The 17,337-nt window shown below is 38.9% G+C and overlaps 2 protein-coding genes across 6 annotated transcripts in view; one reads left to right on the top strand and one right to left on the bottom strand.

Moving 5' to 3' along the window:
- LARP1B (La ribonucleoprotein 1B) overlaps positions 1-1,957 on the top strand; it is a 28,695-nt gene extending 26,738 nt beyond the window's left edge. For all 5 annotated transcript variants that reach the window (XM_081876077.1, XM_081876081.1, XM_081876079.1 and 2 more), the window contains exon 19: positions 16-1,957. In XM_081876077.1, the coding sequence (XP_081732203.1) occupies positions 16-246 (231 nt within the window). In that variant the 3' untranslated portion in view covers positions 247-1,957. The remainder of the gene's footprint in view (positions 1-15) is intronic.
- A 5,199-nt stretch (positions 1,958-7,156) lies between these two features.
- On the bottom strand, positions 7,157-17,282 carry PGRMC2 (progesterone receptor membrane component 2). Its single transcript, XM_081876154.1, has 3 exons — positions 16,829-17,282; positions 10,118-10,273; positions 7,157-9,076 (listed from the first exon to the last, which is right to left on the bottom strand). The coding sequence occupies exons 1-3, from the start codon at positions 17,193-17,195 to the stop codon at positions 8,979-8,981; spliced, it is 621 nt and encodes a 206-aa protein (XP_081732280.1). The 5' UTR covers positions 17,196-17,282; the 3' UTR covers positions 7,157-8,978.
- Between the last annotated feature and the right edge of the window lie 55 nt (positions 17,283-17,337).

Below are 17,337 nucleotides of genomic sequence, written 5' to 3'. Positions count from 1 at the left end.
CATGCTTTCTTTCAGCCTCCCATTAGTGAAGAATCTGGGAGAAAAAGACATCCAACTGGTGAGGAAAGTGATCGTCATAGACATCAATCCAATTCTTCCAAGATCCTTGCTGGTAATTCTACAGCTGCCCCTCAGGCGTGGGTCCCAATAAACTTTCCCACTACAAATACTGTACAGGAGTTGAGTAACAGCATACACCAGAACAGTACTGCCACAAAATCAAGAAGTGATATACCTGAGCAGTAGACTTTCATTAAGCTTGAACCTTGAGATCAACTCCTAATGCCAGTATTTTAGCTCAAGGATCTTCAGGGAGAGCTATTTTAAAGCTTGATTAAAAACAAATGTATAGGAAAACGAAGGATCGCATTGGTTTCTCACAAAATTAAGTTCCAAGTACTTGCCCTTGATCAGTTGTACTGGGTTTGGCGAATAATCAAAGAGATCCTAGGGAAAATATATTGGTCTCCGTGTTGCTGTCCCTGACTTATTGTTTACAGGATCTGCATTCCAATATTATATGCAAAAATACTTTGGGATGCCTTATGGTTCAGCTCATACTTCTTAAAGAAGTTATGGTATACTCATGTAACTTACAAAGCTTCTTTCATTCAAGTTTTCCATCATTATTTCTACTTATAGAAGCCAAAAAGAAGACATTTTTAATGGAGAAATGACATAAGTTGATAAATGCATATATTACTATCAACATTTTTTTTACAGTACATGCACACTCCATGCTGTATAGGAATGTGCACGTTTCTTGGGTGCTGGATTTTGTTTTGCTTTTTAGTTTATTTCAGGATCTCTTTTGCGTTGAGTATGAAATTTTGAGTTAGGCATCTATCTCTTTGGTTTAAGGTGTTTTATTTTATGCTGGTTCATACTTGTACTTAGGCAAAAGTAGGTTGCAGAGGGGAAGGGGTATGGCTTAGTAAACGTTACATCTTTAAGTTTAAGCAGAAGGGTAAAAGTAACATGTGGCTCACTAATCACCCTTCAGTTAGAAGAGATGCTTGTGTTTTCTGTTTAATTGCTCTACTAAGTGACTTGCACTTCAAGGAGAGGTTATTTTTAAACAATTATATTTTGTTATTTGACACTGTTTTTATTTAAAGTACAAATATAGTACATACTAAAAAATGTTGTCAAAATGGGTTTAAATAAAGTGCAAATTTCATACTCTGCTACGACCAACTGAACTTAAATTGTCCAAGTCATCACTTTTCTTAAATGTAAATGATTAATTCAAATAGTAGTTATTTGTATTGGGAGATAGAAGTTAAGGGGATACTTAACCTGTAATTACCTGTTCATTTCAGTTATTGTAAATTAAAATGTTTAGAATAAGGAAACGGAAAACCTCCTTCCCTGAAGTGGAAAGAGTGGTAGGAATAGGTGCATTTTCATTACATACAGCAAAACAGTGAGATACTCAGCTGTCTTCAGGTAACTTTCTACAAATAAAGCCTAACACTGTTTGATGCCTTATTACTGGGAGATATCCTAAGTGATCCAACATTTTAGTTTTATTGGACTTCTTTGGTAGATATGGTTGAAATCCATTGCAATTTTCTGTCATTATTGCCTTGTGAATCTGAATAGAACAATTATGAATATGTGCATATTTGTATATGAATATAAGTGGATTTCCCAGTAATTAATTTCTACACACAAACTAGCCTTTTAGAACTACTTTGTTTGCAAAGGAACTAGGAATTGATGATACACATTTTATATAGCATCTTTTCAGTGTGCTGAAGTTATACATCTCAAACCTGTGCTCTGTCTATGCCACCTCCTCCATGAAAATGATGCAATTGTAAATTTGGATTAAACTGTATATAAAAGAAATATATTTACTTTCATTTATTTGAATGAAATGTGTGCATATCTAGCCTTTAGTATGCATAATTTGTGGTATCTTTGCAGATTTTATAAAAATACAAAAAAGTCACCTTCGTGTAGTGTGTGGTTCTTAAGCAATCTTGTTCTTTAAACTTTTGTAGTAATTTTGTTGTGTTGCTGTTGGTTAAACTGGCATGTCTAGAGCTTGTTGCAGCAGTGAGTGGAACTAAGCATGACCAGGGGCTTTTCTTTTCCGGCCAAAATTTTAGTTATGAAAAAGTCTTAATTTACCTTCTTAATTCACATGATTTTAGCAGGTACTGGTGGTGATGAGGTAAACAATGTTGCAAATATAGGAGAATTTGGAGTGTTGCTTTTGCATAATGAAACACACTATAGACACTGGCAAAAATATATGGGCTTTATTCCAAGCTTATGGTACTTGGTATTGTATAGCTGATAAACTTCACCTAAATATTTTTCCTGCAAGTTGTTCTTGGCTATTAACATTTGACTTTTATTTCCAGTTGATTAACTGTGATTTTGATTGTAAAGAAAGAGGTGTGTTGTGCTTTTGTTCTCTAAAACTGGTTTGCACAACTTCTGTCCACCAACTCTGTACATATAGCAGCTGACTAGGCTCTTGCTGATCCTTATCCTGCCTGGGATAAACAAGGCTTTGTTATACAAGGATAAAGCGCTGAATGGATCTTCATGGATCTTCATGGATCTGTTTGTGCAGACCACCTATATCACCTGTTGATACGGCAGTTCATGCACTATGTTCCAAAATTCTAGTGTTTGTGGCAAGAAAACTCAATTACATTATGCAGATTTAAGTTTATGGAAAAAATAGACAATGTGTTAGGCTATTTCATGAAAAATACATTTTTTAATAATCAAAGTGCTTAGCAAATGCTGCCTTGATGCATAGAGATGTTTAAATGAGTAGGGCTACAGAGGACATTTACCACATGAATTGCATGGTTGTTTTAGATTGCTTGTCTCTACTATTTGAATCCTCCTTGAGTCATAAAAAGCTGTTGCTTGTTGGGTAGCAAAAGGTCAGTCATTTTACCCAAATAGTTGATGGGAATACACAAGTTTTATTTTTAAGGTTTTAATTTGGGGACTGTGGAGCTCATTGCCAAGGAATCAAGTCTCTTGGGATGGACTCAAACATGGTTTTCTTGCATCAGATATTAGCTAAGGAAATACTGTGTTCCCTGCATTCTAACTGCAATACTTTGTTGCTGGCCAATTTCGTTGTTAAATGTTTTTTTATACCTCATCCTTTGATCAGATTCCCAGATTGGCTTATATAATTTCAAAATAGAATAAAACTAGTGGGGGAGAATAGAAAGATACAAGAAGCAATCAACTATTAAGGGCTTAAAAAAAAAAACAGCCTAGAAAAGAGATCAAATTTTAATTTAAACAACCTGAGAACATTAAAAGGTATTCACCTTCCAAGACATTGAAGCAGTCTTTGTCTAGGTAGTTGATTCACTAATCTAAACTGGAAAAAGGCTCTTTAAAAAAATAATTGATTAAATAATTCCTCTAGCCTGCAAACCTGCCCCCCCCCGAGATAGCATAACCTATTAGGCTGCCTCTGTGCCTCTGCTGCTGGTAGTACAAGCCCCACCATTAGAAAGGGTAGGCTGGAAAAACAACATTTCTGAACATTCATGCAGCAAATTATGTGCAAGGTAGTCCTACAAAGTTCACCCCCTCCCTCTTCTTGGAAAGTAATACTCATCATGGTCTGTTTCTTGATAACATCACAAAACCAAACAGTACACCTGTCCTTTAAACAAAGCAGTTCCCCAAGAAATGGCTATTTACTTATTTCACCTTAGTAGTATAAGTTTGGAGATGAAAGGTTTTTTTTATGATTGTTTGAAAATGCAGTTTCATGATTTAATACGTTCTTTATTTGCAATCAATCAAATACTCTGGAGTCTTTAAAAATGCCTTTGAATGTTTGTAGTTCAGAAGTAGCACAGAAAGTACATATGAGCAAGTGATTGGGTGGGAATCTTACTGATGGAGAGGGAGTAGTATTTTCTTGCCTTGTTTGTTACTGGATCACATAAGACAGCCTTGCAAATAAGCTCTCAAAAGCTGCAATCCTAAAAGAAAGAAAAATTGCTATCAGCTGCTAGAAGAAGGACAGAACACTCCCTCCTGCAGAAGCAGAGTGCATTTTTGTGCTGGGCAAAAGGAGGAAGCTTCCTTCCTCAAAGCCTGCTTACTGTCTGCTGAGAGGAGGGACAGAGTTCAATTCCATATGCCTGTGGTTATACCATGTGAGTTTTTAAGTGCAATGCTGTTATTAAGAGAACATTAACTGCATCAGAGACAAGCTAATTTACACCAGTCATTCGTTTTATTTGTATGTCACTTTCCCACAAAAGAAATCATGACCAAAGCGACTTGCCACAAATAACAGGTTGGCTGGAAACGCCCTCCCCAAACCTTGCTTCATGGTTCCTCAGAAATAAAATGGGCAGTAGGGCTTTTCTTTCTTCTTTGGCAAGCAGAGTGTTTTGTTTTTAAGTGCATGTCTTTGTAAAATAGTGACAAGCCATGGAAGGCAAAGGTTACTAAGATCACTAGCAGCTGATTGTGTGGGTGAATGCTAATGTGTGTCATAAAACAGATTTAGAAAATGCTAATTCATTTCTGTTGGGTTGAATAGACATAGTCTCTGATGAAGACCTTGGGTTTTAGAGGCATATGTGAGTTTACTATGTTTTTGCTAGAGGTGCCATCATACATTAGATATAGTTACAGCCTGCTTCTCGTAATAGACCTCAGAAGGTAGTTCCTATAATACACAAATTACAGGTATAACTTAAAAATGAAAACTATCAATTTAACAATGAGAGTGGCCAAAAAACACAATTTAAACTAAAAAACCTCAAATATGCAAAGCAGACAGCAATAAATACTCCTATATCCTCCAAATGCCTGGGCATAAAGTTCATTATGTGGTTTTGGAATTATAGAAGTATATTTGGGACTAATATTTCTAAGGGGAGAAAGGACATTCCACAAATGGGGGGGCCACCACAGATATGGCCTTTTCCCTCATCACCACATAATGGACATCTCTTAGCATTGGGGTGCCAAGAAGATCTTAGGATATGAACGGGCTTGTACTGAGGAAGGTGCTGCTTCAGCTTTTTTCGTCCTACATAGGAGGTTTTATATGTGAACACCATCAATAGGGATCTTGTTCAGTAACTTGGCTCTGTTGCTGAAACAGACAAATCCTGTTCATTTAAAATGGTTGCTTGAATAGATGGGAGCTACACCCCACACAGGAGACTATTAAGCTGCAGGTTATGTTTTGTTAGCTGCCCAACACTATACATTTAGCAATTTTCAAAGCATACAGAATTAAAAACGACCATCAATGCAACACATATATCATATAACCCCAGCTGCCTCCACAGAAACCAACTGAAAAACTCCAAAATGCAACAACACTAACAAAGCCTTCACAGAGCTGGGTCACATTCCACCAAATGCTTGCAAAGAAAAGGGAAGTGCCAAAAAGATGTCTGTATGTCTGTGTGAAGCAGTCCTCACCGGAAAAAGTATTCCATACACTTGGGGGCGGAGCGGGGATGATGGGACACAACTGAAAAGGCCCTCTCACTGGATAGCTCAGTTGGTTAGAGCATGGTGCTGATAATGCCAATGTTGCAGGTTTGATGCATGGGACAGCTGCATATTGGACAAGATGATCCTCAGGGCCCCTTCCAACTCTGATTTATTGCCACCCTTCAAGCACCCTGGAGCAGGACCTCATGACTTGAGTGGAGGAAGAACACAATGTGACAATGGTCTCCAACCATTACTATGTCCTTTATGAAAGCCATCAAAGTAGAGCTTTAAACCTAAATGTTCATTATACTTTGTAGAAGGGTTTGTTGGAAGTGCAAGGAGATGCTCTTGCTAATTTTCTGCATTGAAGCAGGAAAATTTAATTTTCCTACAGTGGGAGGGTATTGTCAAATGGGTTGGTCCTTCCATACTGTAGTAGGGCTGTGGAAATGGCTTTTAACTGCCATCCTGTGTTGGAGAGGGCCTCCTGCAGTTTCTGTCCTGCTGAGCTTCAGTGGTTAGGGCATTAGCCGAGTTTTGCCGAACTTTTCCATTTGCCTATTTCTGCCACACATACCCCGCTTCCCTTTGGTTTGGGGGAGTTGATGAGACAGATTAAAAGGACAGTGAACCCCAAACTGCAATGTTTCCTAGATGGGCAGGGGGTGGACAGCCCTACATTTCAATGGACTCCTTGGAGGATCCAAGATTCCCATAGTGGATGCTCCCCTCATGGAGCTTCTCTCCGGCGTCATAATTCTGAAAGAGGGCAATACTCCTCTCTGAGATCAGGTGTTAAGATGCTCAGATCTGGCCTGTCATAAGGCTCATGAGGGCTTGGGTTTGGCCCAGAGCCATCTCAGCTACCTCCAAAGAAATGGCACCAGACACTTGTTGGACCATTAAGATACAATGTAGGTGTACTAAGGATGTTGAATTTTTGGTATTGGTGGGAGGAGTCTTTTAAACTTTACTAGAATGGTGAAAAAAAGCTTGCATTTCTGTGTTACAAAGCATCCACTCTTGCCTGAAAGGACCACTGCTCATTCCATGTGAAGTGCAAATACCACCATAGTCCAGTATCAATCCTCCAGACAACTGTAGGGCAGTCATACGATCATCAGTGTTGTTGTGTGTCATTGTGAACTAAATGGTTCTTTCCAAGGTGTCTTCAGAGGTGGTCTCAGCTTTAGGTGGGAGCCACAGTGAAAATCCCTACTATGGATGGGTACAGTTTTTGAATATCCAATCTGACCCTCTACTGTAGGAAAACAATGTTGGACTTACTGTGGGAAGTTCCTCTTCTACAGTAGATGGAGGGTATTCTACTTGCAGTGATTATTGCTGCTAGGAATGTCAAGGGAAAGTCTCTGGCTCTCTGCTGGTGCTATTTAAGGACAGAGATGCCTTACATGTTTCCTTGTCTGTTATTTTTGCTTTTCAGGGTTGCAATTTCTGAATTGTTCAGATTGTCGCTGTTATATCCCTAAACATAGGAAGACACTCTCTCATGCAGGATGGCGATTACAAGTCTGATTAACATAGCCCTCCCCTACTGGAATGGGAACACCAATTGATTTGAAGATACCCTCCATCCACTATAGAAAGAGAAATTATGTTAAGTCCAACATTTTACTCCCCTTCCAATAGCTTCCATGAATGTAAAATGACAAACACAGCACACTAACAATGTATCTACAGAACACTTTATTTTAAAAAAAGTAGGAACACAAATTGTTCATTTCTCAAAACAGACTGCATTATTTCAATTATGGAATACATTTTAGGAGTGGAAGAGTTGTAACTGTGGCTCATCAGTGGAGGCTTATTTTCAAATTAAAGGACAACAGCATGTTCACATTTTTAAAAAATGGGGCCGCAGATAGAAAATCTTCCTATTGACACCATAAGAACATTCTACTCACAAGCCAACCTGAGCATGGTCCAGAACTGTTTGGTCATTTTGGACAGGAGGAGGATGCTGTTTGTTAAACACACTATATCACATAGCTTGAAGATCACAGGTCGGTTTTCTTCATGCACAACACATGGCTGTCTTACTGCATGGCATGATTTTCCTTGTGTTGGTCATTGATGGCAGCTTAAAGCTACTTTATTGACTAATTTACAGGAAATGCATTCAAGAAAAAGTTAGTTTTTTTTCTTTACCTGCCACATTGATAAAAACAAGCTGTGTTTGTAATATGCCAAGAAAAAGGAATGACAACCTTCAATGAAAAGTAATAGCCAAAGCATGTCTACATACAGATATGCTCCACTGTTATATGCCACCTGTTTGCTCTCATTCATCTAAACTGTACCTGAATGTCACATCTCTGTTGTGAATTAAGTGTGATGACTAAGTAAAAATGAGCTGGGTAAAGCTTTATTTAATAGCAGTGCAAAAATATTTAATATCTCCAATATTTCTTCTTTTACTCATACACACGAGTCCTGGCCACCGATACTAGCTTAATAGCATCTACATAAAGTCTGACAGCACATTTGGTATTTTACATGCTTTATTAAAATTGTATTCATATTTACAGTATCTGCAGGAACCATCCCTCCATTTCTTGCACATGAGCACCCACATCCATGCACATCCCTCATTTCTCAAAGATATGAGGCTAGGCTCCTTAAATTTAGGGAAGAGGTGGGCTTGTTTATTTAAAAAGCAAAAGGGGAGTGCATTTGGCCATTACACTGCTAATTAAGTTTATGTATATTAACATATATATATATATATGGCAGTAACACTGAGTATTCCTTTACATTCTATATACAGAATGACATCAATGTTTTCCAGTCACCCGAATGTTCTAACTTCAGTCCTCAATGCTGCTTTTAGTGACTCAGGTCACATTTGGGGTTTTCCCTTAAAACAATTCAAGTCTCTAAGCTGAAATAAGGCACAATTATTCCGATTTGATTGAGGGGGAAGGAAAATCATAGACGCTTCAGATGATACCTTCTGCAGATAAAATTTTCCTTTATCCTCCAGGAGATTCTATTTGAAACCCTTTAATCTGCAGAGATCTGAAGTAGTTTTCTGCCATGGAAACCAATGGCCCACAAACTAGTTTGAGTATTTTCATTTTATTATGTTTCAGCAGCCAAATTTACTTGGGATTCCTTAACTAGGTTTTCCATTTAGCGTCAAGAGAAGTAGAAAATGGCATATGAAACGCTTAAGCTTGTAAATAACAAACTGTTCATAGGCTTCAACATGCTAAAAAGAATAGTTTTCTTTGCATTTTAAATCCCTGCACCCATTTCATTTCTGAAGCCTTTCCAGACATTACAGTTAAACTGCAACAAAAACTATGTTTGGCAGCACAAATAATGCCTAGTAATCAATTTTTTGTTGAGAGGGTAATGATGTTCTTGTACAAAACCTATCAAGTCGTTTTCTGCAGCAGATGAACTGTACCCAAGGACACAGGGCATTCTGTGATGGGGAGTAAGAGATTGCAGTTCCAAAGGCCCCTGACTTTGGTGATTTACAATGTTTATTCCTGTTTAGTGTGATCCTTGGTATCTTCCTCATCTGTATATTCTGATGGTTCCTCTCCTGGCTTTAGCAGTCTACCTACATAGTCATATTTTTCTGAAAAAGACATGTAGGTATTATAATCAAAAGTTACAACATGACATTAAACATCTATATAAACATTGGTCTATCTCTCAACCCATTAACTTAACTTTTTTAGTTTATAACCATGATTAAAGGTGTTTTCACACACACCTAAGCTGTTCTTTTAGCTTTCTCCTACCTGAAAAACATCCTAGTATACTGGAAATAACACGCCCACAATGGAAAGTTTAGTGTTTCTCAAATAAAAATGACCTTCTTGACAGCTGTCACCATAGGCAGAAAACTTACTTGTCCACCCACATTCACCAAACAGCAACAAGTGTCAGAAGTTAACTGAACTTACAGAGAGCAGTGGCTTTTGCCTCTGCCACCACCACCCTCCCCTGTTGACTGTTGACAGTCAAGAACTAAGCTCTGCCTGCACAAACATCTATGCAAGAATGTCTCTACAATGATGAGAATGTACTGCAGTCCCTGAAGGGTACACAAGCAACTCATGAGATAGTGATTTTGGAATTCTGGAAGAACCCCTGTGATCACTCTCAGCACAGCAGTAGCTCCTTCCCCCACAAGAGGTACTTTGACTAATGCTGATGTTTACAGAAGCACTAGGTATCCTAACCTTCCCTAATCTGGTGTCCTCCAGATGCTCTGGATGACAACTCCCATCAATCCTAGCCAGCACAATTTTTTATCTTGCTTGCGGCAGCAGAATTAACAAGAGGCAACTGTATACTAAGACTTAGAACCAACTGCCTCCACATCCTCCTGATCCCCATCTGATCCAGTATTTTCACTACTGTGAGGAAGGGAGTGGTCCTGTTGTGCCCAGCCATGGAAACCTATTAAGGTGTCTCTTTCCTCCCCTTCCATACAGATACACTATGCTTATGCATATTAACAGAATATTTACATAAACTGAACCATGACATTTTAAAACTGAAAATTGCTAGCAATTTAGTAAATATCAATTTCTGCAAAATAACTGAGAAACACCTTTACAAGTACTCACTTTCCATTTGATTTAAAGGAATATCCCAATTTAAACATTACCTTTAAATTGCATTTCCCATTCTCTAACGCTTTCCATTTGCACAGCATTTAAGTCTGATAAGTCATCATATTCATCTCTAAGCGCATCTTTATCTAGACAGAAAGTTGCCAGTCCCCTTGAGGCATCTCTGCCAGCAAATATTCCATAAGGACCCTCTGAAAATAGAAAAAACAGACCCATGTATTCAGTCATTCACTTGCATTATCCTTTCAGAATAACATTGATGTGTTCTCATAATCCCCTACCCCAGATTAATTGTTGCCAAACATCAGAGCTAACTGAACAGTTTAATAAATTTGAGCTTGAACAAACAAGCTTATTCAGTAGCTCAAACTGCTTTGCCTCCTTTGTCCCAATTTTAATATTTTCTTTTTTAAAATACATGACAAATGCTAGTCACACAGGGGCTGAGTGCAAACATCTTTAAAGTGCGTGATTGTCTCTACTCAGGACTGCAAAATATAAGCTTATCCTTCTTTCTTGGGCAGAGCATTGGCTAACACAGAAGCTGAATGATCCACAAACATGAACTTTCCTCTACAAAATGCTGTTCAAATGAAGTGAAATGTCCAAGCTAACAAAGGAGGTCACTAACTCAAAGACTATATAGGCCATATGATACATGAATGGCAGAACAGAATTTGGTTAAAGAAACTGGATATATTTATAACAAAGCCACAAAACATTTAAAGCGTAAAATCTTTTTCTTGCTACCTAGGGACATTGGCAGTCTTTAAAAATTGCTGTAATGGAACTTGGCAACACAAATAACTTTATCAACCTGACCTTTGGAAATAGCTTAACTTGAATCTTAAGATTACATAACATCCAGAAAATTACTAAATGACTTTTTAAAAAAGGCACAGGAATTCAAGTTATGGAAATAAGTTTTATGCTTCTATTCAAATGAACTGCGACACTATTATACACTTATCTACTGAAACAAGTCAAATAAAGGGTTTAAGGTTAATAACAGAATGATAGTCATTCTGATGAAATAGTATATGACCAATTTGTGCTGAACTGATTCATATTATCTGATCAATGGACTGCTTCAGGAATTCAAGATCACATGGTAGAACATATGTAACCTAGAGTAGGTTACAACAATTTAAACTATAACAAAAATAGTTTAGAACAGCTTACAACCACAAAAATGACTTTCTAAAACTTTTGTCCACATTGCAATACTAGGATTTCAGATAAAATACATATCCTAAGGCTTAAATTCATTAGTGTTTTTCACAACCATGCACTTAAAAGTGTTTAAGCATATGGTTTTACCTTGCTATGCTTGGGGGGAAAAACCATTTTTCTATTATACTTTTGGGTTAAACAAACCTGAATTTTAGAAAGAAAATGAACAGAACTCTAGTTTAATGTGAAGAGAGATAAATTTTTATTAACAGTCATAGTTTATAGTACAAAAACACAACTATACCAAGAAGCTACCTATATTCTCAAAAACAACTGCAATGATAAATCAGTACACCAACACAGACACTGAAGGTTTCATTCAACAAAGCTGTCCCATGTAAGAACTTCCACTTGCACAGTGGAACTCCCACAAAGCACAGATGCAATCCTTTTTCATGGCTTACTTACATGATGCAGAGAGAGAGAGAGAGAGAGAGAGAGAGAGAGAGAGAGAGAGAGAGAGAGAGAGATCTCTGGAGGAGAGGGGGTGTGACTTATCTGAGTCTATCCAGCAATACAACCCTGTTGTTCTTTACCCCTTCATGCACTAACTACTGCTTGTGCATAGTTATGTTTGAATATAATTTCCCACAGATATCACAAATTTTATGAGCATGGCAAGGCTTACAAAAGTCCTGTAAATAATGCAATCTGGGTTGTTCTGAAAAATGGTAAATAAAGCCAATTTTGAATTGAGAGGTCTGTTTAAAATATAATGAAAATTAACTTCCAGCAGTTTTCAACTATCTTACACATCCACCACACAGCAGTAGCATCCAATCTCATCACCATCTCTCCAGCACTTTGATGATATGGGTCTGCTAATCATGTGTAGTTTTAATAGGTCCAAATGCCATTAATGAATTACCTATAATCATTCACATAATCATAGGCTGAAGATCTGAATTGTACTTTGTTCCAAGTCTCCTTACAATTTTCCTCCTCAGTTCCATACATTCCAGCAGTGTTTCAAGTTATTAAAAGGATCACTAACCCACCCCCGACTGTAGACTCAAAAGGAAAAAACCCCAATATAGTAGTCACCTTTTGTACATGTAAAGTCTTTTAAATTTTATTAATTATTAAATTTCTATATCACCCTTCATCTGAGGATCAGAGTGGTTTACAATATAAAGACACAACAATACATAACATAGTAACAATCAAAAGCAATACACAGTTAAAAAAGGTTGTACTGTAGTTGTTTTTAGCCAAAGGCCTTGGGTGAAGAGTGGTTTTGCTTAGTGCCTAAAGAGATGAAATGAAGGTGCCCGGCAAGCCTCCTTGGGGACAGCATATCTTAAACCTAGGAAACCTGGAGAATAGTATCTCAAACTGCATGGCTTCTTTTTGTTTTTATTATACATTTTGTGGTTACTATATTGCATTTTTATCTTGTGAACCACCCTGAGATCTAGGGATGACGAGTGGCTAAATACATACATACATACATACATACATACATACATACATACATACATACCCTTTATTAGTCACATTAGATATGATTGTACTTAGAATCCCTAGTATGCGCTAGAAACCGGAAACCGGAAATACACCAATTCTCCATCTGTTTAGGAGTGTCTATTAACATGTGTGGAACTAGCCAAAATGGGTATGTTGATGAAAGGCAGAGAACAGAAGGGCTCACAATTTTATTGTTTGCTGTCAAGCAATGGTAGATATATCAACTGGGACATTAGTTTGCTTTTGTTTTTTTGATTACTTTGAAATAAGTAATCAAAGTCTAGGCCTCTGTTCATCAGATTAATGATCCCAGGGCAGGTTATATTTGTTGTCCTAACAAATACTGTAATTTGTAAATTTTAAAGCATAATAATGCTTCACTATGTAACAGTTAAGATTACCAAAGAAATTGGTATCCAACAATAATAGTAAAATTTTCACCTCAAATTTGTCATTTTTTGCAATGACAACATAGTTCCATGGGACAGCTGTTCGTATTGTTCATAAACCCCTCACCCAAATCTATTCTGATAATATCATAGCAGTTACAAAAAAAGAAATCACCTGGGCAGCTGAACAACACAGACTATCACATATTTATTGTTATGCTACTGAAGTGTTAATTTAGGGAGGTTTTCAATTCCATGAAAAAGGCAAATTCTAGACAAAGTTAAACATTTTGCCATCTATGGACTTCAAAAGCATAAGTATGACTTTTACAGAAATGAGGAGGTTGAGAAATGCCCAAGTTTGGCTTATTGTGTTCTATTAATACTCTTAAGCTGGATGTGTTGCGAGTAGGTGATTCTCATGTCTCAGAACTAGTAGCCTGTTAGTAGCATTCCTCCTAAAATAACAGGTGCATAGGGTTTTTTGGGGGGTATACCTGGATATGGTCTCTACCAATAGGAGTGCCAGCTCCAGCTAGTTGGCCAATTAGAGCTGTTCTTGGATCAGGATGACCTAGTTGCAGTTGTCACCACTCATTGACAGCTCCTGATTGAACTAACGCAACACAATCTACATGGGTGTTTCCTTAAAGATGATCTAGAAGCTGCAGCTGCCACAGAGTGCTACTGTCCAGTTGTTGTACAGGGCAGCAAGAAATGGTAAATGACACAGAACATGAAAGAATTGTTCTAGCCTACCAGGTCCAATTCAATAAGATAATAGCATTCAAAAATGGGTTAGAACTCAAGTACTTGCAGGAATGCCTTCCCCAGTATCAGCAAACCTGTTTTGAGATCTGCAGGGAAAGCCTAGCTTGCAGTGTACCCTCAGTGAATTTGACTTAGAGGATTGCTACACAAGACAGGGCCTTCTCAATGGTCTTGCCCTGACTGTGGAACCCTCTCCCTACCACACTCAGACTGTTCCCCACAGAGGGCAACCAAATACCCGTTTGTTCCAACAGGCCTTTGGGGTTTAGTAAGAGTGGAATAATTTATACGGTATTTCTCTAATTTAGTGCTGACTTGACTGCTATACTTTGTAGTGTGCTTTTACTTTACTCTACCCTTTGCTTTTAGCCACCCTGCACTCTCATGAGAAGGGCAAAATATAAGAAATAAAATCTCCATCAACATGGAGTGCTTACCAGTCTCTATTGTGCTTTGGACTCAGAATCATTTGATTTGATGAAGTCACATATTCTAACCTCAAGTTTATAAGCCACCACTTCTTTCAGTGTTAGATGGACAAGCATATTCTTATAAAAGATGTCTCCTTTATTCATAATTCATTTAGTGACCCATCCATGTTACAAGGCTGAAGATCTTCTGTAGGAGTCTTCCAAGGTACTTTCCAGGAAGGTTTACAACACAACAGATACACATATTGCTTATTCTTTAAGTAGTTATAATAGTTTAAGAATTAGTTTTATAATAGTACTTTTTTGTTATTAAATATCAAAACATATTGATGCTGGGAAAATGAGATTCATTTCTTCAGTTGTGGGATCACTGTGATTTGGACTGCTGTACTGTGTGATAATGAAAATGTCAAGATACCTACTTGATAGTTAGCATATTGTGGCCAGTATATAGCCTGCAGAGAGAGCTGGAAAAGATTAGTTTCAATGCTCAGCACAATGCAAGACACAATAGACCCCTATTCCAGCATCGAATTCTCACAACTGACTCCAGTATTCAGGGAGGAAGGTTTAGTAGCCCAAATGGCATGTTATCTATTTGTACCTACATTACCACTGTTTTACTTCACCAGCACAAGTTGCACATTTGCAGTGTGTAAGTGGTCAGCAAGATATTTAAATAAACAGTGTCACCAAGTTTAACCACTCAATTAAGGTCTTTAATGAATTAAAAATATCATGATTAATGGACAGATCTTTTAAAATTACCTTCAAAACAGATTGCAACACTATTTTCAGAGGTATTCACAATTCTTTTACACAGAAGAATGCCTCTTCTAACATGCTTACTACAACCTATGTGTACACTGTCTATGCTTTGTGTTTGGAAAAGTTTTTAACTATATACAAACTGACTTACAGTATGCACATCTGTGTGTACACAGAACCAAGGCAATTAGAGTTTCAATGTGGCTGACCCCCAGGCAAGTGAGTACAGCAGGGATGGGGAATATATGAACCTCCAGATATTGTTCCCCGCCAAATGGGAACTGAAGTCCAACAACATCTGGAGGGCCACAGATGCCCCATAGGTTGCGCAATTAAAAAATAAATAAAAATGCAGCTCCAAACTCTTATAATTTGTAAATTTCTTTAACCAGGTTGCAGGTTTAAAAATAAACAACTGCAGAAATAGCTATTCTAACTATTAACTTTCTATGTACAAAGTATTTTTTTAAAAAATCCTTGCCCTACTTTTCCTTCACTACCTACTATATACTTCACAAAAGATCATTGTGAGCCTATTAAATAAAATAATGTTTAATTATTAAACCTGCTACTTAGCAGGACTTACTTGCAAGTAAACATATTAAGAACTGGATTATATATTGCCAATCTCCCACCTACCGTACTTTAATATATATTAGGCGAAATCTAATCAGAAGCAAGACAAATTTTATTCCAGCTGCCAAGAACTTTGCGCAGATATGAATCAATAAGCCTTTATCTGTACATGGTTAGGACCAGTATAAGATTAAATCCACAGCTCCACGTCAACTTATTATAAACTTTATTCTGTTGTAATTATGTGTAATACTGCAGCCCAATTATCACTGCAATTGCTGAGAGACTTGCAGAAAGAGAAAATATCCAAACCTTAATAAAATGAAACTGGATTCCAACTCACATTGTAAAAGGCTGGAACTATTTCTAGTTAGTTAATCAAAATCCAGAGAATTACATGTGCAGGGAAAGGAAACAAGTCAGCCTCAGGATTTCTGAAAATTTGGGAAGCAAATATGCCAAAGACAGCTTGTTCACTCCAGGGCAAATATGCATTCAAAAGGGACTAAATGTCTGAAAGTAAAGCAGATGTGTGAACAAAACTAGGAATGAAGTTTAGGTGCCCTAGTCTGTATTTGTGGGCACCATGGCATGCCCATAATCCCTCATATTCGCCAAGGCCCCCTACCTCCTTGGTTTGTTTTTTAATAATTATGTTAAATTTCGCATTCTTCGGTTTCGTTTGGTGTGGGCTACTTGTTTCTGTGTAGATGCTGTCTGTTTCCTTGTCTGCATTTTATTTGGGGTGTGTGTGTTTACCTTTTGTTTTGGAAGGGAGAGTTCAGAGGAGATCACCAGCTTTCCTTCTGCGAAATGGGTATTTTGTGGAGTCCGTGGCACTTCCGTGCCTCCAAATGTGCCCTGGAACTCACCCCCCCCCAAAGCCTGGGGAAACCAGCCTGGTCTGGAGCCTGCTATATCTTCTTTCTCCACCTACCCATGTGGGTGGGTAAAGCGGGCCTTTTCCCCACCCCCACTTGCTTACTTACACCTGCTACTTGGGGGGAGGGCGTTTCTCCCCCCTTCCAGGCCTTTGTCCCACCGTCGCTCACCCAGGAGGCATGTATGCCGCCCCCTCCCCGCTAGCCCCCTTTCCCCCCGTTCCCCTCACCGGGCCCGTAGAACTTGCTGCCTTTGGTCACGTCGAAGACTTTGCCGTTGACAGCCAGCAGGATGCGCGCCGCGCGCGCGCCGTCGTACTCGCGCAGCTGCTCCAGCGTGAAGTCCCGCCGCTTCATGCGGGGCAAGGAGTCGACCAGGCCCTGCTGCGCCGCGCCCCCCACTCCGCTCCTCTTGCCCCAGCGCCTGTAGAGCCGATAGGCCGCGAGCGCCACGATCGCCAGCAGCGCCAAGCTCAGCAGCATGTCGAGGCCGCCGTTCCCCCCGAGCCAGCTGCCGGCGGCCGTCTCCTCCGGGCTGCTGCTGCCGCCGCCGCCGCCTTGTTCAGTCCTTAGCTTCCCATCCCCATCGTCCGCCATCACTGCCCAGCCAGCGCCTGCCTGAGAGGAACCGCTCCGCCCCGCGACGGGGGAGGGAGGCGGGGAGGCGCAGGCGGGGCGCCGTCTGACTCTGCCTCGCCCGGGCTCCAATTGGTCACTGGTAAGGACACGTCACCCACGC

This window comes from Podarcis erhardii (genome assembly GCF_964252035.2).
Source record: "Podarcis erhardii genome assembly, chromosome: 9".
Lineage (NCBI taxonomy): Eukaryota > Metazoa > Chordata > Lepidosauria > Squamata > Lacertidae > Podarcis > Podarcis erhardii.
The sequence above is the reverse complement of the archived record's forward strand: the minus strand, read 5'-3'. Positions and strand labels throughout refer to the sequence as shown.

Bases quoted from the DNA above. Each gene is read 5' to 3' on its own strand.
- PGRMC2 (XM_081876154.1), bottom strand. From the start codon at position 17,195: ATGGCGGACGATGGGGATGGGAAGCTAAGGACTGAACAAGGCGGCGGC. The intron at 10,274-16,828 runs GTGAGGGGAACG...TTCTATTTTCAG, and splicing joins CAGCAAGTTCTACGGGCCCG to AGGGTCCTTATGGAATATTT. The intron at 9,077-10,117 runs GTAATGTTTAAA...TGTCTTTTTCAG, and splicing joins ATGGGAAATGCAATTTAAAG to AAAAATATGACTATGTAGGT.